This window comes from Nymphaea colorata, chromosome 9, assembly GCF_008831285.2.
Source record: "Nymphaea colorata isolate Beijing-Zhang1983 chromosome 9, ASM883128v2, whole genome shotgun sequence".
Taxonomy (NCBI): domain Eukaryota; kingdom Viridiplantae; phylum Streptophyta; class Magnoliopsida; order Nymphaeales; family Nymphaeaceae; genus Nymphaea; species Nymphaea colorata.
Window position 1 is genome coordinate 13,751,214 of NC_045146.1, and position 23,232 is coordinate 13,774,445.

The 23,232-nt window shown below is 39.6% G+C and overlaps 3 protein-coding genes across 4 annotated transcripts; all 3 read left to right on the forward strand.

Annotated features, from left to right (window-relative positions):
• Positions 1–841: 841 nt before the first annotated feature.
• Positions 842–9,544, forward strand: LOC116260464 (F-box/LRR-repeat protein 4). 2 transcript variants are annotated; one of them, XR_004174107.2, is made up of 9 exons: positions 842–1,273; positions 1,904–2,146; positions 2,508–2,914; positions 3,688–3,873; positions 4,364–4,556; positions 6,110–6,186; positions 6,833–6,983; positions 7,095–7,857; positions 8,077–9,544. XR_004174107.2 is itself a non-coding variant. In XM_031638830.2 (8 exons), exons 1-8 carry the CDS (start codon positions 944–946, stop codon positions 7,389–7,391), a joined length of 1,884 nt encoding a protein of 627 aa, XP_031494690.1. In that variant the 5' UTR covers positions 842–943; the 3' UTR covers positions 7,392–8,030. The 2 variants fall into 2 exon arrangements, 1 of the variants encoding a protein (XP_031494690.1); XM_031638830.2 differs by lacking the exon at positions 8,077–9,544 and having other exon boundaries at positions 7,095–8,030.
• A 2,822-nt stretch (positions 9,545–12,366) lies between these two features.
• Positions 12,367–13,293, forward strand: LOC116260598 (lysine-rich arabinogalactan protein 19-like). Its single transcript, XM_031639050.1, has one exon. It carries the CDS (start codon positions 12,367–12,369, stop codon positions 13,291–13,293), a length of 927 nt encoding a protein of 308 aa, XP_031494910.1.
• An 8,308-nt stretch (positions 13,294–21,601) lies between these two features.
• On the forward strand, positions 21,602–23,232 carry LOC116261244 (S-type anion channel SLAH1-like). The gene is made up of 2 exons (XM_031639917.2): positions 21,602–22,419; positions 22,516–23,232. Exons 1-2 carry the CDS (start codon positions 21,664–21,666, stop codon positions 22,840–22,842), a joined length of 1,083 nt encoding a protein of 360 aa, XP_031495777.1. The 5' UTR covers positions 21,602–21,663; the 3' UTR covers positions 22,843–23,232.

A 23,232-nucleotide genomic window follows, 5' to 3' on the forward strand; every position in this document is an offset into this window, starting at 1 on the left:
ATGTGTCACGATGATGGCATGAGAAAAAGAAGTTGGTGACCTTTGACTTTGACCGGGCGGTGAGGCAACCCCTCCCTTACCAGAAACCAATTGAATTTACCATCTATAATATAGAGGCATAATTTTACAATATACGCTGCCCTACCAATTTTGATGGTAGATTTTTTAAACATATCCAAACGCATAAATTGACATACAAATAAAAAATGGAGGAGAAAGCGTGTTTTAGATTCATGGATTAAGATTTCCCCATCCTTTGGAATCATAGTCGAATTTGAGAGAACTAGAAGGCCATTACTTTTTTCCTATGGACTCCAAACAAAATTTTAGTTTTTATATAGCCTTTAACATTTGAGTGCCATTGTGGATAGGTGTGATTCAAAATAAGTGAAGCTAAAATAGAATAGGGTTTCTGTTAGATGGTGCTAAGTGTGTTTCATCGTCGCAGTTGAAATGCCTTAATTTATATGTTCATTACTGGGTATGCTTCCACGTGTTTTTCTGTGTATTGAAAATTTACCATAAGAAAGGATGGAGGGAGACCTTAAGGGTTTTACACGAATGAGAATGCAATTTTTTTTAGATTAATGTATTGAAGAAACTGAAATCATTTAGGCTAAGAGACTAACATTTTAGTGTTAACTTAAGGAAAATAAAAAAAACTGAAAAAAATTATAAAACATAAGTTTATGTTTGACAGCTATTTGGAAAAATATTTTCTCTTATTTAAAAATTAAAAGGTACCTATCTGAAGTTGTCTTAAAGTTTGACAGACTAAGTGAAAATGTTCGCATGTATAAAATGGGGACCTGGTTCTTCCCCCGTCTTAGGGTGAGTTTCGGGGAAAGACGTTCTGCTCCCTCCCTCCCTCCCAAATTTCGCGCGAGAAAAAGCCCTAGGAGATCCATAACTCTCTCTCTTGCTTTTTGGAACATTGAGGACAATGCGGGGCCAAGATTTTATCAACACCATCATCCCTGATGAGCTTCTCATCGAGATTTTCCGGCATCTAGACGGTCGGAAATCTCACCGAGATGCGTGCTCTCTCGTCTGCAAGAGATGGCACAGGCTCGAGAGCGACACGCGCGACACGATCCGAATCGGCGCGTCGGGTAGCCCGGACGCTTGTACATCCGTCCTGGTGAAGCGATTCGTTGATCTAAGAAATGTGTTCATCGATGAGAGGCTGCCTGTATCCCTCCAATTTCAGACGGGGTTTCCCCTCCGGAGCCAGCGTCTTCGTGACTATGCCGGTTATCGGCAATTTAGATCGGTAATTCCCGGCCTTGGTTAAGTTTCTTCGCGGATTGTGAACTTCTTTTACCGCCTCTTTGGCAATGCAGATCGATAGCCCCGATTTTTGGAATGTAATTGGGGCACTTGTGGTGAAGGGTTATTGGGTTTAATCTGTAACGGCATTGTTCTTTTGGTTTTTTTGTGACCAAACTTCGGTTGAATTGGACTGTCTAGAACCAATTAACAGTAGCCATGGGAATGATGTCATATACGAACCACTGTTTTGGGCGGAACTTAAAGAACCTGTGTTTCTTTACGAATGGTAAATTGCCTGCGGATATTAGATTGTTGGGTGATTATGGATAACTTTTAAATGCCCTTACTAATCTGCCTCTCTCACGAGTAGATCAGTGCAGTAACCTGCAGATCTTTTGAATAAACTGTTTTCCAGATGGTCCATGTCTTGCGTTTTGTATGACATGACTAGTTAAAGTCTATATGACATGACTAGTTAAACTCTGTCATAAACTTGAAACAAGAGAGAGCGCCATATATGTGACTGGAAAACTCTGTTCCGATCGATAAGCGATGTTTCGGACTTTTGCCATTATTTCTTTTCCCAACAATATGTCAAAAAATATTGCTTGACATATTTTTTCATGTGCAGAGAATAGCTCGAAGGAATGTTAACAAAGGACCTGGTTCTTCAAAACTACGGTATACAGCAGAAAATAGTGGATCCGAGTCTGAGCTTGAACTTTGCAGTTTATCTGATGCAGGATTGGCAGCTCTTGGAAGAGGCTGCCCCAAACTTGAAAAGTTAAGCTTAATATGGTGTTCAGCTGTGACAAGTGATGGTTTGAATTCCATAGCAGGAAATTGCAGACACTTAAAAGCTTTGGATCTGCAGGTTGTCCCTCTCATGCTCACTTATAACTGCACATAGTTTGTAGCTCGAGTAATTCTGGATTTATTACAATTTTGTTTTTTGCGAAGCATTCTTAAACTATGCTAAGCTACTTTGCATTTACTTTGCTGTAGTTGTTGGTGCTTCACATCATATCTATATTCTGGTAGTTGTTGCTTAGCGTCCACGTTGGCTAACTCCCTATGTCATATTAGGTGAAGGTGCTGAAGCGCCACTATGGAGTTTTTTCATTAAAAATTGGCTATTTGAAGCTTATGAGTTGTAGCAAGTTCTTATTTACTTCCTAAAGTTGCAATTTTTTCACAAGGTTTTCTTGACACCTTTCTCATTTCCGAATGTTCAGGGTTGCTATGTGGGAGATCATGGCCTTGCTGCTATAGGCCAGTTCTGCAAGAACCTTGAAGATTTGAACTTGCGCTTTTGTGAAGGTGTAACCGATAAAGGCTTGATTGAGTTAGCTGTTGGTGTTGGGAAGTCATTGAAGAGTATTGGTGTTGCAACTTGTGCAAAAATAACAGATACCTCATTGGAGATTATCGGTTCTCATTGTCCCAATCTTGAGAGCCTCTCTTTGGACTCAGAAGGCATCAGAGACCAAGGTGTGGTTGCTATAGCCCAAGGATGTCCATCCTTGAAGTCCTTAAGGCTGCAATGCGTAAATGTTACAGATAATACTTTGCAAGCCGTTGGTACCTACTGTTCGTCATTGGTTTTGTTGGCCTTGAACAGCTTCCAGAAGTTCACTGACAGGTATGGTGGTGATATCAGTTTAAACTTTAAAGATTTCTCAGAGTTTGATGGATTTGTATACTGATATTGCTTCATATGAAAATTTAATTTTAGTTTCATGAGTAACTCTTGAGAGAGATCACCATCATGTACAAGAAGTAGTACAATTGTTCGAGCACATAAAATATTAGCTTGTGGTTCTTATACATCAGGATTTCTATAAGCTCGGAGTATATAGATCATTCAATGTGGCTTGCCCTCGTGTCATCAATACATAAAGAGCTATCTTTACTACGTGTCACTTGTACCATAGGTGGAACTTGACGTATCTTTTCTAAAAGGGATTTCTCATAGTTCAACATTTTCTTCATATCATCATGTGGAAGGGCTAAATTTACCCTTGCTGCATTTTCTGTCGTCTAGGTGAACGTTTTGTTTTTAGGCCTTTGGCTTTTGTGTTAGGTTGTAGGTGGTTGATCTCCATCTTTTGCCACTTATGAATCCACTTATATCTTAAAGTAGTTACCTTTTGAAATTTACTCATTTTGATTTTTATCAGCCTCTGATTTTCATTTTCATCTCATTTAAGTTTCTCATGGCGTATTTTAGTCTACCTATGTTTTGGTCATTGCTTGCAAGTTGCAGGGCTAAGGTTAGTGTATTCTGGTCGTTTTGAGCTAAAAGGTAGTCAGGACTTTTTGGGTAAACATGCACATATTTCATCATTTTCATCAGTGTAATTTACTTTAGTGCCACGGTCTTTTAATTCCGTTTAACAGAAGTATGTCTTGCAGGAGCCTCTTTGCCATCGGGAGTGGGTGTAAGAAACTTAATGTTCTTACTTTGAGTGATTGCTATTTCTTGAGTGACAAAAGCCTTGCTGCTATCGCCACTGGCTGTAGAGAGCTCACACGTCTTGAAGTAAATGGTTGCCACAACATAGGAACTTCTGGACTTGAAGCTATTGGCAGGTCTTGCAGGTATCCTTTTTTCTTCAACCAGTTATGGTTCTTTGAAAGTCTGTCGGAAATGTATGGTACTGCTTGGTCTCTAGCTCTCATTAGTTTGATGCTGTCAGAGAGAGAGACCTACACCTGCAACCTGCAACGTTACACAGATTGTAGAGCTATTTTATTTACTGGATCAGGTACTAGGATATATATATATATATATATATATATTAAATCCATTCAATACAATTTGGATTAAGATCCAGAGTTGGGTATTGTTTGCTTTACAGATTTAGATCTCGTGCATGATCCATCCATTTGTATTTGTAGGTGAAACAGTTCATTTCAAAGCCTTAACAAAATGCTCAATGACATTTTTTTCTGATTTAGTACTAATCATGTGCATATAAAGCTCTCCTGAAATGACATATAACATATTTTGTTCTCTAATCAATGATCTTATGTACCTGATTCTTTCAGGATCAGTGGATCGACTAATTTCTTATGAAAAAAATTGTAGGGGACTATCAGAACTTGTTCTTATGTATTGTCAAAGGATCAGTGATGATGCACTTCTTGAAGTTGGACGTGGTTGTTCATTGTTGCAAGCTTTAGAGCTGGTAGACTGTTCAAGCATAGGGGATGCTGCAATATGCAACATTGCTCAGGGATGCAAGAACTTGAAGAAACTTCACGTTCGACGTTGTTATGAGGTTGTGTTTGGTGCATCACTCTATTGAATATTTATTTTTCGTTTCTGACTATCAATGTCTTGTTGGTTTACACTAATAAAGCATTCCTGATAGAATACAATTAAATTGGGACTAACCTTTTGTTACATACTACCATCTTGATGCACTGCCAACTGTCTCTATCGTAGATCCGATCCTTTTCTTAACCCCCTAAGACTGCTATCAAGATTAAGGTCATTTAGTTGCCTTTGTGTTAGAATTAGTTAACATGTACTCCAACCTTCTGATCTTAGCCTGAGTCCCCCAAGGAAGACTTTTGGGTGCATTATGTAGGTGAAATTGACTTATCCTGCTTACTACTTGGCACAGCAACAGTAACTACGAACGTTCATTTAGTAAACTGTAATATTTTGATATGCAGATGGAAGCCGGAGAGCCAATTTAATATTATGTTTACTTTTGAGAGATGGTTCCTGCAGGGTAGACAGAATGTTGGACTAGTTGGAAATGAAGTTGGATGGCCTTTGAAGACAGTTTGACTTCTGTACTCGAGCAGCAATTATGAATGCCTTCCTAAGTTTTTCTATACAATAAAGGAAATAAAGGGTTAGTCAAGCTGTGACTATTATGGAGTGTAGAACTTCATGTCAGTATTGGAAGTTAAGTTTGTCAGGAACTGGGTTCTCTAGTCGTTTGAAATTGGGATTTTAGGCACTTAGTTCTTGTAGGTCTTACTTACTAAAAGAAGTGCAACCAATATGACAAAGTAACCAGCAACATGTTCCTCCTTCCATGAAATTGAACTAAATTTATGTTTGTCTAAATAAATATATTCAAGTTTAGAAGAATCAACTGGTAAATGGAACTTTCCTATCCTTAAACCCAATTTCAGATTTAAGGTAAAAATGAAGCTTAATTTCTGATTTTGGTTCCTGAATGTTGTTGAATGGTTCATGTTTTTCCTGGATGTGGAAAGATGTGGGACCTCTTTGTCACAAAGAATCTATGAATTTGACCAGTCCTGAATTTGGTGCATGCAAACTATGCATCTCTTACCTCTGGAAATTTCTATGTAGTCAAAAGTGTGGATGGGTGCTCACCTATGCCCATCTAGTGCTCTTATTTTCACAGAAATTCACGAGATTGGGGGAATGCCTGGGCACAAAAATGTGCATATTTTGGATAATCTACAGAAGCTAATTTGTACCATGAAATTGGTTCTGAACCATGTCTTCCTGGCCAATCATGAATCTGGACAATAAAAATGTCTGAACATGTACATCAATTTTGTTTTGCAAGAAAAAGTACTTGATCCTAGACAATCCAGCTTTTCAGCTCTTTTAGTGTAGTATCTATAGGGGGTTATATGCATCAAAGGATGTCGTGATCTGACCGATCTAATGATGCACAGGCTTCGCTACTAGATGATTAAAATTCAGACATCAATAAAATTGGAACTATATGGAGAAAAGGTCTTAGTTGTCCCTTTACTAGTATCCTTGATGTCATTGATTTTTGTTGCTTCGGCAAAGTTTGAGTTAATTCTGGTGTTGCATTTATTTTGCTTTCTGCAGATTGGAGACAAGGGCATCATTGCAATTGGTGAGAATTGTAAGCTTTTGAGAGATCTTAGCCTCAGATTCTGTGACAGGTGAAAAGTTTTCTTGTGTTATTAGATATTGAACATCTAAATGGAGAACTGCATATGAATTGTGTAGACCATTTCTTCTTCATTTCTGCATGCATTTTAGTTTCTCAAAAATGGTTTTTTTGCTTTTTTTTTTTAACTAAAAAGGTAAGGTCATGTTGTTATGCATTTTCCCGTTGAAGTGGACTATAGTGAGTCACAATATGTAAAGAATTTGGATTGTTCCTATGACAATTGATCTAAGTTTGCAAATGACAGCTCAAAAAATTGTAGCAACCTTTACATGAGGTTATATCAGCCAGTGCCTTTCTATTCTGGTATAGGCTCTTACTAAAAGGATGTAGGCAAATTTGTGGAAACATAAACACGGATCAATTCCTCTGATTTTCTAGAGCTTGTGAAGTTCTTTTATTTGGACGAGAACAATTAATTGCAAATAAATTGATCGTATGATGATCTTCAAACTTCAGCCTACTGAATCGGAACCCTTGACATCTGCAGATAGTCCTCTTTTTGCTTTTTAATGACTTGGCCTTTCCCTTTTTTTGTTTTTGTTTTTCTCTTATGAGTCAACTTTAATCTTGAGGAATAATTTCAAATTTCTCATTGAATACAGATGTAACATTAATCTGCTCATTGTATGTGGCAGGATTGGTGACGATGCCTTGATTGCTATTGGACGTGGATGCTCACTTCAGTTGTTGAATGTCAGTGGTTGTCATCAAATTGGGGATATTGGAGTTACCGCAATTGCCAAGGGCTGCCCTGAGTTGGTATCTTTGGACATCAGTGTATGCCAGGCATGCTTTCTCTCTCTCTAGTGCATGTTGACGATTCTATGTTTATTGTTTTATTCGCATTAATTTGAAATTAAGAGATGTAAAATCTAACCAGTTATTTATTATATGCAGACTGTAGGTGATATGGCTTTGGCTGCATTGGGTGAGGGTTGCCCATTACTTAAAGAGATAGTGTTGTCTCATTGTCGAAAGGTTACCGACATTGGTTTGTCTCACCTTGTGAAACGTTGCTCGGTACTGGAATCTTGTCACATGGTTTACTGCCCATCAATAACCTCAGCTGGGGTTGCTACTGTAGTTTCTAGCTGTCTTAACATAAAGAAGGTACTCGTTGAGAAGTGGAAAGTTAGTCAAAGAACACGGAGGCGAGCTGCCCCTGTTTTAGCAGACTTGTGTTCAGAGTTGTGACTAACGTAGGCTGAGCTTTCATTTGGCTGTGATGTTCAATAAAGATTCAGATCCAGAACAAAGTTTCAGTGGGAAGGATTAATTTTTCTTTATGCAACCAAAAGGAGTTGACGACTGTTGAAGCTTAATGTGGAGAACCTCACAAAATCCCTAACCAATCTGCAGCCGCTGTTCCATGTGGTCACCACGGACAGGCTGCTTGTCAGCTTGGCTTCTTATGTAGATTGCCAATGTAAATTTGCTTCCTGTCAAAGCGTGTGGGATGATGCTCCTAGATTCATCTAGCGTGAATTAAAGGGTGAATTCATTTGCAGTGGAACTATTGAAAATTGCAAGTAAACATCATTTCTCTGTGAAGGCGTGGGACGAATTGAAGGCTTCCAGTATCGCCACATACCTTGGTCTCCTTGTTCGAGAAATTCAACGGTGGTCCACAAAATCAACCTTCAGGGTTACTGGTTCTCGTGTAAGTCTTGAGCTTTGAGGAGGGGTAGTATGCTTCTTAAGCTGAGGTGTATTTTTCTTTCAACTGTATATGTTAAATGGTTTCTTTCTAGCAGTTGGATTCCAACTTTGTCAGTTGTATATGTTCATTAACACTTATCTAATAATAATTTCTGCGGCTTTTTGTTTGGAAGATATGGGCTTATTGTCATTTTGATGCTCTTCAATTTTCATACGGCAGAACCATGCCATCACGGGAAGAAACATGAAAGCGGCCATTGACTCTTTGTGAAGCAAGTGCTTGCTTAACTTAGAGGTCATGAAAGGAAGGACTTATCCTCAAGCTATTCCTCACTTCCTCCAGCTTTTACTTAATTGGCATGTGACTTCTCTCATGGGAAAGAATCGAGAGTCAGGGTCATCTTAAGTTTGTGATTTGGGGGAAGAATTGTTAGTCATCTTAAATGTCTCTTCTTCTGACATATGAGCTTCTCTCCTGTACCATTTTCTCCTAGAAATGGAAAGCAAGAACGAGCAATCCAACTTGATGGGTATTTGCCACAAGTTCCTCAATTCATTTTCCCGGGGCTCGGCATTCAGGTGGCTGCGTCACATTCGGAACGAGTCTAGTCATTGCAACTCAAAGCTGATGCCCGTTGCACGTTGTGAAGGAAGCACAATGGTTGTAGCCACGAATGCTGCGACATGTGATGGCGACCTTGGGAATGAAATAATAGTGGGACAAGGGATTCATATGGTGTCTCAGAATGATTTGCATTCTGAAATGGAAGATGAGCCATATTTAGTATCACACGAAGAGGCCTCTTCTGCCTCCCATCCTGTGAAAGAGAAGTCATGTGACAAGGATGCCGCGCTTGCTGACCAAATGACGCTGGTGAGTGCAGGAATGGCAAATTCAGCAACACACATCGAGAGCCACGTTGAAGAAAACGGTGAGTCACATTTGAAAGATGAGGAGGCCATGACCAATTCTGCTATTAATGAAGTTCAGCCAAAGAAGAATCACCTACACTCTAGTTTACAACCGGCTGATACACCAAACAATCAGTGTGAAAATGCGGGAGGAGATTCTCTTACTCAGCTGAAAAATGGGCCACTCAGAGAGCAATCTACCTTGCACGATGACAAACGAGACAGAGGCTCAGACTCGGGGTTCACAGATAATGTCATGGAAGCAAAGATAAGAGAAAAGGGTCACGTAGAGGCGACAGAATCCAAGTCGATGCGCGATCGGAAACAACCAACGGCAAAGTCCGCGAAACCTCCACGACAAATACGAAGGCCTTTGGGCCAAAATGAGCGGCCAAGTGTGTTGATCAAGAGGAGGAAGACAACCCGCAGAGCAGGATTAGCTATGGATTCAGTCCTGCCGTGACGACGCATTTCATGTACATGAACACTCGCTCCAGTAGCAGTAGAGTTCATGTTCGTAACGGACGAATGTTTGGCTCATTCCCGTGCAGCTGCATGTGGAATAGATTAAGCCGTAAGCCAATAAACTGCTAAATTTAGAAGGGACGAGTTGATTTGACCAGATCTTTCTGATGCTATGTGATGACACATCTAAAGATTTGATCGTTTCTCTCTCTCTCTCTCTCTCTCTCTGTGTGTGTGTGTGTGTGTGATCCTTTTGCACACACCTATCCTACAGAAGGAAAGGGTCTTGAAGATCGAGCCTTAATGGGATTGGATCAACTTATATATCATAACATATATGTATATATTCGTGTCAAACTTATTCCTAACATATAGATGCGTTGAATAAGTTTCCTCTCCCAACGAAAACTTTGTAAACTTTTTTCTGTCATCGAGTTTTTATACGTTATGTGGTACCAATTTTCCAAGCACTTCAGAAACTTGCTTCCATGTTAAAATAACATGATCAAAAACTCATTTCCTACTAAATAATACATATAAATCGCATATATTGCACGATTCGCAAAAACTATAACGTGTAAAAAAAAAGAATCACTTCGTTAGTTTTCTACTTTCTGTAGTAGCAGACTTTATCCCGCAGGTATTATGCGCATCTTTTAGTGTTTTCATAACACAAGCATAAAAATGTCTAAATTTATAAACTAAAAAAATTATAAAAGTCCAAAGTGTAGATCAAATTTTACAACTTTAAGATTAAGAGACTTCCCCTGTAGGGTTTCATAAAATCAAATTTGGACATCAGATTTATGATTTTTCGACATTTTCGACTTCTTCACATCCATCTTTCACCTACGCGATTCGATTATTGATAAGAAATGAAACGAAGGATTAGACCGCTACATGCATAAATCCATACGTGCGTAAAAAATCACAAAGGCAAAACTTAAGTTTGAAACTCTTGGCCGGCACTAGTTTCGACTTCTAACGCCTTGGGGAGATCCTATTAGCTCGGTCCTTGCTCGTTTGTTGGTCACTTTTTTTGCCTTCCCATTGTTGGAGATTTTCCTTGAGAGAAAGCATCCACTCTTCAAAGAAGAGCCAAATCCCACATTCCTCCGTATTCCCTGGGTTGAGGACTTATATGTCGATGCTTGTGATGAGACAATATACCTTTGCTATCGAACCATTCTATCATTTTACCATGTAGGAGCATAGCACCCATAAGAATCAAATAGAAAATGCATTTAACTTAGTCTAACGGAATTGAAAGAATATCTCTGTTTGTAAGATTGGAAGAAAATTAATACAAGCTATGCAAGCAGTGCAGGACTAGAATGCGCACTGCAACAAAGCTGGCACCATTAAAAGAAAAGAATCACACTCTTTCTCATTATTCTTACAGAAGCTAATGCCTTCTAGGTGGCGTTTTCGATCGGACCAATTAAAATGGCCGAATAGGTTTCATCAAAATCTGTCCATATTATCAAAGTGCATCGGCTGACGAATCGATCAGATACGAAAACGATGCATTGGGTAAAACAAAAAAGACTAAACTGCCATCTTTAATAAATTCAAATAAAATTGTTTCACATTTGTTATTCTTCAATAATAGTTGGTCATTCCTTTTCCAACTCATTGAATTATCATCCACTTCATTTTCACAGCTTTCTAACAGATCTTCCAAATTTTTTTGGAAACTTTCTTCTTTTTACATTTGTCAGTTTCCGTAGAAATTAGAATTTCTGTTCTTCCCAATCGTCGATATCTTATTCCATCCATTTCCATTGGTTCTCTTAAAAGCAAAAAACGGGTCATGAGTTAAATTATTGTCCTTACAAGACGCAATGAATGGTTCAATCTTCAACTTTTGCGCAATCGGTGGTTTAAGCAAGAGAGGAATATAATATATTTGTAAAGCAAGCTGACTCTACTTAAAGGTGCTCACATTAAGGTCTCTGCATAAAATTCCTTCTCCGACTTTGGTGTCAGATCAACTAGAAAGTAATTGAGAATTTAACTGGAAAATTTTCACTCGAATTCCGGCTGAAATTGGAAAACATAATTGCTTCACATTCTATTGTCAAGGCTGAAACGATCTAAAGCAAAAAACAGCTTTTACATAAGTAAAAATCTTGAAGAAAAAGACTAAAATATTTGTATAATATTGCATTACCCAAAGTTCTAGATGATGATGATGCAAATCAAGAGATCAACAAAACAAAGGAGGGTGTTCCCCCCAATAGACGGTTGGACATGAACTCGAACACTTAGTAGGTTCTTGCCAAGTAAAATCATCTAGAAACGAGAGTTGTCCTAAGAGATGAGAGGTTGAGTAGGAGCTTTAGCATTCAGCTAGGTAGTGAGTCTCCCCCACTCACCTAGATGGTCTTGTGCCAGAAATTTTTTCTATTTTTATTTTAAAAATAATTAAAAAGTATTTTAAATTATTTAATAATATAATTTAAAGTGCCTAATGTTGTAAGGTTGCATCAGCAGAACCGTTTTGGGTTTTTAATCTGATCAAAGAACAACCTGAATTTCGTTTCTTTTACTTCTTCTTTTAATTGCTTTTGCAATAAGAACATATAAAGCAAGATTAAAAGGATAGACAGTGGGCATCTGCTGCAGTCGGCAATCGGCATCTCAGCAGCACGGACCATATGAAATGAACAATCTATCTGTTAGCCTTAAATATGCCAAACCGTCATAGCATTCATCAGCACGATGTGTGACGCAGTGTCTTGGTGGTCTGGGTCCCCAGTTAGCGAAAAAGCATGAATAGAGGAAAAACTGAGAGAATTTATTCCTTGTGTTTTCAAGGAAGGGAACTGTTAGAAGTGCCATGATCAAGCAATCATAATAACAATAGTTGTAGCTTTCAATATGTAGAAAAAATAAAAAATGGGGAGAATATGATACCAAAGCATGGTCGAGCGAACACTTTCAAAAGAAAAATACGCACCAAATCTGCTCCATTTTCACGCAACCTTTTCTTTTCCTCGCAAGCAAAGCAAGAAAACTGCAGCATATCAAAACAATATGAGCCCCCTATATATGAGACCACCGTGCAGTCAGGCTCTTCACTGAAAAAATCCAACACGAAAGGGAAAGACAGAGAAAGACAGGTGCATCAATGGAGAAAAAGGAGGCTGCACCAGCTCATCCCCTTGGTGTATGTGAGAAGCTCTATAATGCCTTCGCCAATAGGCCTTCCCTCATCCATCTCCGCCGTCCCCGCCTGACTTCTGGAGCTAATTCACATGTTGCAGAAGGCCACCACAGCCCCTCTGACAGCATAAGCTCTTCGCCTCCTGCTGCTGCAAAAGATAATCAGCAGAAGACGGCGGCAGCTGCTGCACTGACTCTGCCCAAAGAAGTGCCTCCACCGCAGAAGGAAAAGTTGGCTACCAAGCCGCCTGAGACACAGTCTCCACAGATACCAAAGGACCAACAGAGGAATACTAACCTCCCTCCTTCTGTAACAAAGTTGCCGACGAGGCAGGCCACCATACCTGAGAAGCAGAACGTAGCACAGTCGGGGCCACCAACTGCACCAGAGAAGACGGGGCGACCACCAACTTCTGTCCTCAGGTTGGGCACAGAGAAAGCAAAGATAGCGGCACCTGCTGTTTCCCCGCCGCCACCGCCAGCAGCGGCAGTCCAAGGCAAAGCAGCACCACCTCCAGCTGCGCCACCAACGGCACCAGCAGTTCAAGCTAAGCTTCCAGCTCCAGCTGCGCCACCAACTGGGCCATCTCTTCAAACAAAGGCTCCGCTTCCAGTGGCGCCACCAACAGTGCCCCAAGTTCAACGTAAAGCTCCACCACCAGTTGCGCCGCCTACAACGGCTGCTCCTGCTGCACTGCCGACAGTTGCAGCAGAGGAGAAAGGGAAGCCAGGCGTTGCAGAGAAACCTGCGCCAGTTTCTGAGAAGGGAAAGGCTGCTGCACCAATGAGGACCATAACAAACATAAACGAGAAGTCAGAGAACTTCATAAGGCGTGCAAGGAATAGCTGGCGAAGTTCCAGCGCTGTTGGTGGGACTCGAAAGGAAAGCTAGGTATTTCCAAGTACTGTCTTTCTGCTTGCATTTGTGGACTATTCAGGAAGCAGCGACCTATTGCACGCTTCCTGACAGTTTGTGGTGTTTGTGGAATTAAATAAGAGAAGGCTCAGAAGGAATTTCAAGCTATGTACGGGACCTACATTTCTAGAAATTCATTCTTCAATCTTACAGTTATAAATAAGCGTAACGCATTGTGCATAAAGGAGCCCGTTTATGTGATTGTCAAAAACAAAAACTCCGGCCATTATGCTTAATAATATCCATCAGAAATCTATACATTTGCTCACCGACATAGATGTGGACAGCTTTGTCACTGAACCAGGCGAAAGCGACCAGAATCATCTCTTTCCGGCAAGAACAGACCAGTATATGTCATAAAATCAGCATATCTGTTGGTCTAATTAACCAACAAATATGTGTACTGCCATCATTAGCTACTGGTTTCTTTGCTTAACTGTAGATATGAACCTTCTCACTGAAACGATGCAGAGGCAGAAAAATATGATTTGAGGGATGGAAGGAAGCCAAGCCAGCGGCAGTTATTCAATGACCAAAACTTGTTTTCAGCAGTGATACGACTTTGTGTATCCAAGGTCCTGGAATGAACATGCCAATGTGATCTGCAAAAAAGTAAGCAACAGTATCAGTCGATTAAGATATGATAGGAACATCAATTTGGTATTTAAAAGAACATCAATAATAATCGCACACCCTGAAGTTAAGCTTTCCTTGACAAGCCAATAAGACTGCTATCCACTTGGTTTGGGGGTTGGATTTAAGACCCATATTGGAGTTCAAAGAGAAGGGGTTTCAATGCTGACATGCATAACTTTGCATAACCTCACTGGCTCTGCTAATCCAAGCTTCTCATTAAAACAAAAGATGTTTTCCCAATAAATTCAGCCAGTTTATTAATTTCAAATACAAAAAAAAAACGTAAAACATTAAATGACGTTAAAAAAGAAACACTAGCCATATTATTGTGTCAGAATATTCATGGCCTCTAAATTTCTCACACTACAATCATGAGGTCCTGCTAACTTTGCAACAAGTTGTCTTGAAGAAAAACGTTCAGACCAGACGCGAATTGAAGCTTCCATCTTCGACGGAAGGGATTGAAATTCTGCCTTCAACTTCAGGAATTGACATAAAATAGTGCAGAGATATCTCACCACCAACGACAGATACAACAGACGTTACAGGCTGCCTCCTGTCCATTTGAACCTAGATAAAATCTACGCCCTGAATAACTTGGAGTAGGAAAAAATCACATTAAAGGAATGCCAAAACGAAAGCAGTTTAAATGTTCTACGTCAATTCGAAGATTAGAGACCGCGAGATAGTTTCACAGAAGAACTGCAGAAGAGGGTCAGATGGTGCAGAATGAAGTTGGAAAATGAAAGAATAACAAATCTTCCTCTTTATATGCAAAAGTTTGAAGTTGCGGACACTTTGAAAAGAGAAGGATTCCCAACAGGGTCACAGTGTTGGAGCTTAGCTTTAATCCAACATGAAACTGACTCTTGGCAATGAGAGATTAAATATAAAAACATTGAGTTAACAATTTGATGGTAACTGAAGGAATTTCATATATCTATACTGCATGATGAGAGCGGTAAAGTCAAGAGTTAAAAAAAATTCTGTTGAGGTGTTGAGTTTCCTGTGCTTGGGTGTACCGTTGGCCAAGGAGATAACAGTCGACTTCCTTCTTCACATCAAGCCTATTCTTGTGCATTTCTATAACCTTACACCTAATTCTGTGCGTATCGATGTATGAACTTGTGTATAATTTGGATTCATACTCCATCTGCCTTTTCTCCAGTGTACAGTGCGAGAATTCATGAGTTTAAAAACGAAAGCAGGAACAAGTGATCTTCTGCATATTGAAAACTTCAAAATGTGAACAGTTTCGTAAGGGAAGAGTTGTGCAACAGGGGCACGCATGGTGCAAGAACTGAAGAAATTAGAGTGTGCCCGAGGGTTTTACACCGGAGGTGCAAGGGGAACGTTACACCGTGAGCATCTATCAGGACAGTAATTATAGAAAGAAACGAATGGAATATATATATATATATATATATAAAGAAAACGGAGCAAAGAGCCTGGTTTGCTAATGAATTTTGCCAAAAAAAAATTCAAATGCTCTCAAAAGCATAGCAAATCTTCATCGAGATTTCTTTTTTTCACCACATATTAATCCGGGGATTTTCTTGAACATCAAAAGATATCTTCTTTTTCCTTTTTTCCATTTCATGGTTCACCATGTAATGTGGAGATTTTTCATGATACATAGTTTGCCCCAAAAGCTGAATATGTTCATTCACCATGAGAATTGCCCCGTTGATTATATGAGATTTCTTCGAGTTTTTAGAGGAACTGTGACTCTCCGTTCCTCTTCTCTCAGAAGCCACAAACATATGTCATGATTAATCATGGCATTAACTTGAAAATTTCAAAGCTTTCAAATCTATAGCAAGATTGTTTGGAAATCAAAATCACCGCTTGCCATTTTTTTCACATATCATGTGATGCGATCGTTTTCATGATATTCTGACCCTGCAGAAGTTTTTTCTAATTCATGTTGAGCTGTTGATCGCAAGAAGTGGCTATGAGAAAGAGAGAGAGTGAAGAATGCACGTGTAACGAGATGCATTTGCTTTCGTTGTTGTCGGTTCGTCTAGTAACTATCACACGCTGGAGTTGGATGACTTCGCCTACTTGAGTGAAAACTCAAAACTCTGTAAAGCTCTCAACATGCAAGCAAACTCATAAAACATGACGCTGCATGCAACAGAAGAAAAAGAAAAACTAAACGGAAGATGAATTTTTCTTATTAGGTGGAAGAGAATAAAACAAATGTAAAAAAGTGGGGATGTCAAAAACATTTCTCTAAATATTAAAATGAAAGAATCTGCTCACAAAGTCAGACGATTAAATGCCAATGCAAGTCAATGTGTGGGAAACTACCTGGAGCTTGAGGAAATGACGAAGGAGAAAAAAAAAGGCACTAAATTTCAAACATCATAAGTATTGACAGGTTGTTGTTCGTGGTTGACTTATTGAAGAACACAAGTTGAAGTTTACGTTAAAAAATTCATGATGTCGACGAGCTTAGTTGTTTGCCCTCCTCTTCTTTTTCTCAATAAAGTTTACTTGAACCGATTACCAAACTTAGTGCTCCTAGGAGCCTTTCCTTTTCATTCATTAAGAAGGGGGAGAAGGGAAAGCCTACCTAGGGCGTTTAACCAGGCGAAAGTTTTTAGCATGAAATATTTCCACTAATGAAACAAGTTGTCTTATAAATTGCCATCTTAAAATGAAATGCTACAACAAAAAAGTGTTTCTGTATCGGCTGTTGCATAGGAAGAAAATTATAGCTTTCATAAATACATGTATCTATAATTTACACATGCTTCAAGAACACTATATTTTTGCTGTCAGACATGGGGTGATTAATACGTCTAGCATTTGCTTGTCGTATTTAAAAACAATGTCCTCAATTATGCGAAGTTTTTCGAAAGAACATAACGTTCTTGGACTATATGTTCTAGGAATACAATGGTCTTCATATATATTTATCATCATCATAAGGAAATTAGGAGGAAAGCCTTCTCTCAAACTCCAATTCTCTGTTTGGCTTAATTTTATAACACTTTGCTTTATGGCAAACATACTGAGGATTGGACACATCTCATTCTGAAATTATGTGTTGGAAATCTATACTCTCCTAACTGTATTTTCTTTCCCAAAGCGTACTCCTTCCTGCTCATCCTTCTTCCCCTAAAGAGGTTACAAAACTGCTAAATTTTTATGTAGCCTGAATTCGATCTGACTCTGAACCATCCACTTCGCAAGTTACTTTTAGAACATCAGTATACGTGCATGAAGAAATGGCCTTCAAAATTACACTGAAAAATAATGCAAAATAAGAATGAAGGGTACTCATTTTTATTTTTGATCATGTTGGTCTGCTCTCATAAAGTAGAGAAATTGCATTACTCGAAAGAAAATTGTGCGCGTAATTTATCAGTCGGATATCTTTCCCTCATCATATAATTAGATCAAACTTGGAATTATCTAGATATGAAGTTGGATCATTGAACCGGATGTAGATTCATATGCGGATGAGATGCAATAATTTGTCTTCCGCCCTGTCATGAAATAAGGACTCATTAATGATTTCTTTGAAAACTGGTTCTACCATCCCAACACAAAATTCAAAAGTGGGTTGAGCTTCAAATTATTGGATCATGTCAGATATGGCTTCCGTTTGTGACCTAGGCTCAATTCAGAAATGGATTTGGATCTGCCACGATTCAGACATGTGGTGTCTGTTTCGCCAATATGGGCGTTACCTGTTGATGCATCTAAACGTCCAGGGATCTCTGTCGATGCGATCCACATTCAATTCAGTTGGGTACCGAACTAGCTAGCTTCATACATGAGCTTAGCTCACATATGCTTAGTTGACCCTAGCTAGTGCTGAGTTCATCAACTACGCATTTAAATCCACAGGTTCAAGCCATTGGTAAGAGAGCTTGGTCAACACTTCATTTCAGCAGATACATTAAAAAAGAAGTTGCAATACGTAGAGAGACCTCGAAGGCTTAGTGTGAGACTGCCCTTGAGAGAGAGAGAGAGAGAGAGACCATGGAGTATGCTGAAATGTTGTTCATTTGATACATTTAAAATTTAGTAATTTGTACACCTAGTTGGGCATAAGGTTGACTTAAAAATATTATTGGACGACGGCACTTACTTTTGGCTGAGATAAGTCGAGCAGACACGAATTTATATTGTATTGGGCAGGCAACTGCACTAATCCTGTTTGTACTCCGGCTGGTGCCTACACAAGCCCACATGTAGCTCTAAAACTGCTATATAAAAATTTGATGTGTGTTGCAGGTATTTTGGTTGTGACTTGTGAGGCCAAGGTAATTATGAAAAGGCTTTCCTCAAGGGAATTATGCCTTTTACTTTAGGTGTTTGAATGAGCTGTGAATTCATTTCTATTTCTTGAAAAACCTATATTATCGAGTGCCGCCGAATGTTGAAAATTATGTTTTCTCATATATATATATATATATATCATCTGACATGGGATTGAGGAGATTCTGGCGATCTTTTTTATTGACTTTTTGCTATTCTCAAACGTTCCAACTGGCGAAGGCAGAATAACTTTCTTTTTTGTTCCTGGAAACTCTCCGGAAATTCCATTTCACAGGTCAACTGGAAAAAAAAAATAAACAAAAATATGAAGCCTAAACTCAAGAACTAGAATGCAGTGACCCGCTCCCCCTTTGATTAAGACCATGATGCTTAAGCAGATTATTTAATTGCTAGATGTCTTTGTCCCTTTGATTAGGACCATTCAGTTTAGAAGACAGATAAATGGGCGCAAGATCATGCTTGATTTGAGAGGGCATCTAGACAGGCAGGTCATATATGTATAATATTCCGTTAATGGACACCGTTCTCCTACACAGGTCAAGGACGGACACCTACTGGGTCTTACTGTTTCTCTTTAGACTTTCAAAAGAATATGTCCATGTTCGTCCCCACAAAGCTTTCGTGTCTCGTTGCTGTCAAGAATTTGATTGAACTTGTGAACCATTTTGGGTAGTGATAGTGGCCATGAGCCCTACCCACTAGTAACTGTAAGGGGGCCCACTTGCAGTTACGAGCTTTAATGTTCACCTAAAATCTTTCACTCACTTAACTGTTGTTAGGGTTGGGAAAAACCTACTATATATTCCTAGCATATCCAGAGTTTGAGGAATATCTCTCTAACACATCAACCTGTGAGGCCCCTTGGAAGTAAACCCCAAAAATCTCTCTCTCTCTAGTTTTCTTTCTCTCTCTCTCTAGTTTTCTTTCTTTCTTCCTGGCAGAGTTGCTGGCCAAACTTGGGCGGAACCTAAAGTTCCTACATTTAACACCATGTACTTCATATTCTTCCGTGAGAGAAAGTACAGAGGGATATTGTTTCGCAATTGTTTTCCTTTTAAAATCACCATTTATGTGCTCTCTGTAACTCTGTTCTCTGTACTCCATAACGCACTTTGTCTTTTTCTTTTATTCATGACGGAAGCTGCCTTTACCAATCCTCGAAATTGTAGAATCCTGAGTTGCTGCGTATCGTCGAAGTTTCTGATATTACGAAAACATTGTGCGGACATTAATGGTAGAGTGAGGAAAGTACCCTTACATCTCTGGCCAGTTGGAATTTTTAACTCAGAAAAGTAACATCGCCGTGCGGTTTTTCCGGCAGAGGTCATGCATGACGCCGCAATGCTGTAGCACAAGAGAGGAATCGTTTTACAGAACGATGAAAAGATTCACACTGCATGCAATGAATCCGGGCGAAACAGTTTCTCATCTTTTTTTTTTGTTTCCTTTTCATAATAGAAAGATTAGCCCCAGGGCTTATAGCTAAACCGGCGGGCTGAGATCCGGTTCGACTTGCAGGGGGGGGCTTATGCTATTGTATCAATGAGATATGTGAAGTATGAAACATAAGGTCATTCCACCGCTTGGTTATGAGCAAAAGGAAAAAGGAAAGAGCTTGATCTCTCATTTGAGCAGTAAGATAGAAAGACTGATTTAAAATAACTAAAAAGTTAGAGAAAATGAAAACAGAAAACTTATATAAATATCATTTTGCTGGAGTCATATATATGACACGTATCGGCCGATTGTCCCCGAGACGTTTCAATGCTGACAACAGCAGATGACAATTCAAAGGGAAAAGACTGCGAACTTGTCAACTCCAAAGGTTGGTATCATCAGAAATGCAAGATCTGTAATAGTTGGCAAGTACTGACCAAATTGTCCGCAGAATTGACAAGCAGGATACAATATTAATTCAATACTATCGACGATGCAGTGATTAAACACAAAAAAGGAAAAAAGAAAAGGTCCTGTTTATTGATCTGTCTATTTATTTATTCCTTGAAGTGTTATGTTAATTTAGGGGAACAAACAATCCCTGGACAGAACCCAATGTCGTAGTCTAAGATGGTAGGTGACCTCAACTAGCTGCGTAAGAACCTACACCAGCTAGGCAAGCCCAATATTTTTTCTAAAATTAATTTGAACACGTGGCTTTTTGAGCTACAATTTTTCAATTAAATTGATAAGTCCAATTAATGTCACTCTTGATATGCAACCAATTGAATTGAAAATATATATAGTATCAACGCTAGCTGTTCCACTGAGTTTGTCTTCTTCTCAAGAGTACTTTAAAATGAGTTTGCTGCCCTTTCTTGTTCTCAACAAGTTGAAAGAGAAGCTAGTCATATATGTAATTGAACTATGACTGAAGAGGCCTACCAAGTACTCTATATTAAAATCAATTTACCCTCATTGGAACAGAAAAATTAAGTGGTCTTACTGGGTGGTAATTAAGAGCTGACAATTAGCTAGGTTTGGATTACCATATGATGTAAGGAAGTACCAAAAAACGAATAAAAAGGAGAGATAATGAGATGGTCTCATTTCAATTTTATTCAGTGTGCTTTTCATAGTGTAGGAATTGATCTTGAGCATATTAGTACCTGAACATCTCTCAACGATTAAATTAACAGACGAGGGGCAAGTTTTCTTCGGTTCAAAGGTACACACCTTTTCTTTTTTTTTTTTAAAGGGTATATTCATGTTTTGCATAAATGGTAATCTTTTTTTTAACCTTCTTTAGCTGTCTCCTCATAAAGAGGCTCTTTTTCGTTGGCCAATTCAGCAGCAAGTTAGTTTGTGGTATGACAATGGTAATGTTTTGTTATTATTTCATGAATCTATCCAAAATATTGACATAAAACATTATAATACAATGTTTATCTCAATCTTTAAGGTAAATTTGTAGAATAATAAGAAACTGTTCCAATTGCCAAACAACCCTTTACATATTCAATCTGTCTTGAAAAAGACCATAATCAAAATTTGGAGAACAGTTCGAGTTGATCAATTAAGATTTTATATATATATATATATATATATATATATATATATATATATATATATATATAAAGAGAGAAAGAGAGATGGGGTTGGTAGATGTTCCCGAGGTACTGAGAAAGTTAACACCCAAGGTCTTTGTACTTCATTTAAAACCCAATTGTATGATTTTGACTTGTAAACAATGCGTACATAACCAGTTTTGGGCAAACATCACACATCGCATTCATACACCACGGAAATTTTACGCAGTGACACACACTCTCTCTCTCTGTCTAGAGAGAATTTTAGTTTATAAATAGCACCAACCGCCTATGTTTTACCACAACCCACAAAATGGGCAGGAAATCTGAGTCTGAGTCCCCCTCCCCCTTCCTGGCAAGGTTCCATGCAGACTTCTTTCGTGTCTCCATGGCCCTTGCGAGCCAAGCCGTCCTCTGGAGGACCCTCAGCTCCGGCTCCTTCTCCGATCCATGGCCTCCCATCTTCAACTCCATCATCGAGAAGTCCTTCTGGCTGCTGGCCGCTCTCGTCCTCTCCTCTTCCTCTCTCACCTATCTCTTCAAGTCCATCTTCTACTTCCACATCGTCAAGGCCGAGTTCCTCGACCGGTGGAGAGTCAACTACCTCTTCGCCCCATGGATTGCCGCCATCTTGCTCCTCCAGTGCGTCCTTCCGTCCAAATACGACCGCTGGAGGGGCAGCAGCTTGGAGGATATCAAGTTCTTCAACTGGGGCCATCTGGACTCCCTCGTCTCCCGGGCCCTCTGCTGCGCCTTCACTCTGCCCATCCTGTTGCTGGAGCTCAAGCTCTACGGCCAGTGGTTCACCAAGGGCAAGCGCTTCCTCTCCACCGTCGCCAACCCCTCCACCCACCTGTCCCTCATCGGCAACTTCGTCGCCGCCCAGACCGCTGCCCGTCTCGCCTGGCTGGAACTCGGCCTCTTCCTCTTCGCCATAGGCATCATCCATTACGTGGTGGTGTTCGTGACTTTATACCAGCGTCTCCCTTGCAACGCCTCCTTTCCGGCGCAGCTGCGGCCGGCGTCCTTCTTATCAATCGCCGCCCCCAGCATGGCGTGCGTTGCATGGGAATCCGTCTCAGGCCAATTCGACTCCGGCTGCAAGATGCTGCACTTCCTCTCTCTTTTCCTCTTCACCTTGCTGGTAAGTTTTAACTTAACTATTACTTTTTCATCTTCGGATTTATTTCGCCGGAGATTGCGCACTCAGGCAAGCATCCTCGTCGGTTTGCTGCTGCAGGTTGTAAGGCCAACGCTGTTCGTGAAAGCGATGAAGAGGTTCAACTCTGCATGGTGGGCGTATGTCTTCCCCGTCACAATGCTTGCACTGTCGTCGGCTGAGTACGCAGGGGAGGTACACTCCGGCTTGGCTCATACAATCAGGAGGGTCATATCCATGATCTCACTGGCCATGACCATGGGCTTGATTTTACTCACAATTGTTCACAGAAAAGCCATGTTTCTCAACGATTATACGCTTTCCATTTCTAAGACGAGAGTTTCGCCGGTGGCTTCGCCTTCTAGGACCATGGAGGAGCATGATTCCTACCCAACCCTCCCTCTTTAGAATGAAAAAATTGTTTACTTTTTGCAAAAAAAAAAAAAAATTGAAAGTTTTACATATGAAATTAAAGGTTAGTTATCTGCCTTTAGGCCGAGGTGGAGACACCTAGAAGTGACCAAATCCCTTCCCCTTGAAATTATAATATTAGGAGCAGAATCCATCAATTAAAATATTGCACATCCATATTTTAGATTATAAAGGAGTTTGTAATGTTCATACAAATCAAATTAATGATCACATACTTTCAACGGCTTGTCAATTAACTACACTATGCCCTTAGAGGCCTACGTCCCTTTTAGATAGATTGATATATTGATAGGCTAAAGCAGAATATTTGATATCATGAAGTGTTCTTGTAATTAAAACTTGTAGAGTTTTTAATTGCAAATTAAT

Bases quoted from the DNA above. Each gene is read 5' to 3' on its own strand.
- LOC116260464 (XM_031638830.2), top strand. From the start codon at position 944: ATGCGGGGCCAAGATTTTATCAACACCATCATCCCTGATGAGCTTCTC. The intron at 1,274-1,903 runs GTAATTCCCGGC...TTTCATGTGCAG, and splicing joins GTTATCGGCAATTTAGATCG to AGAATAGCTCGAAGGAATGT. The intron at 4,557-6,109 runs GTTGTGTTTGGT...TGCTTTCTGCAG, and splicing joins ACGTTCGACGTTGTTATGAG to ATTGGAGACAAGGGCATCAT.
- LOC116260598 (XM_031639050.1), top strand. From the start codon at position 12,367: ATGGAGAAAAAGGAGGCTGCACCAGCTCATCCCCTTGGTGTATGTGAG.
- LOC116261244 (XM_031639917.2), top strand. From the start codon at position 21,664: ATGGCCCTTGCGAGCCAAGCCGTCCTCTGGAGGACCCTCAGCTCCGGC. The intron at 22,420-22,515 runs GTAAGTTTTAAC...TTGCTGCTGCAG, and splicing joins TTTTCCTCTTCACCTTGCTG to GTTGTAAGGCCAACGCTGTT.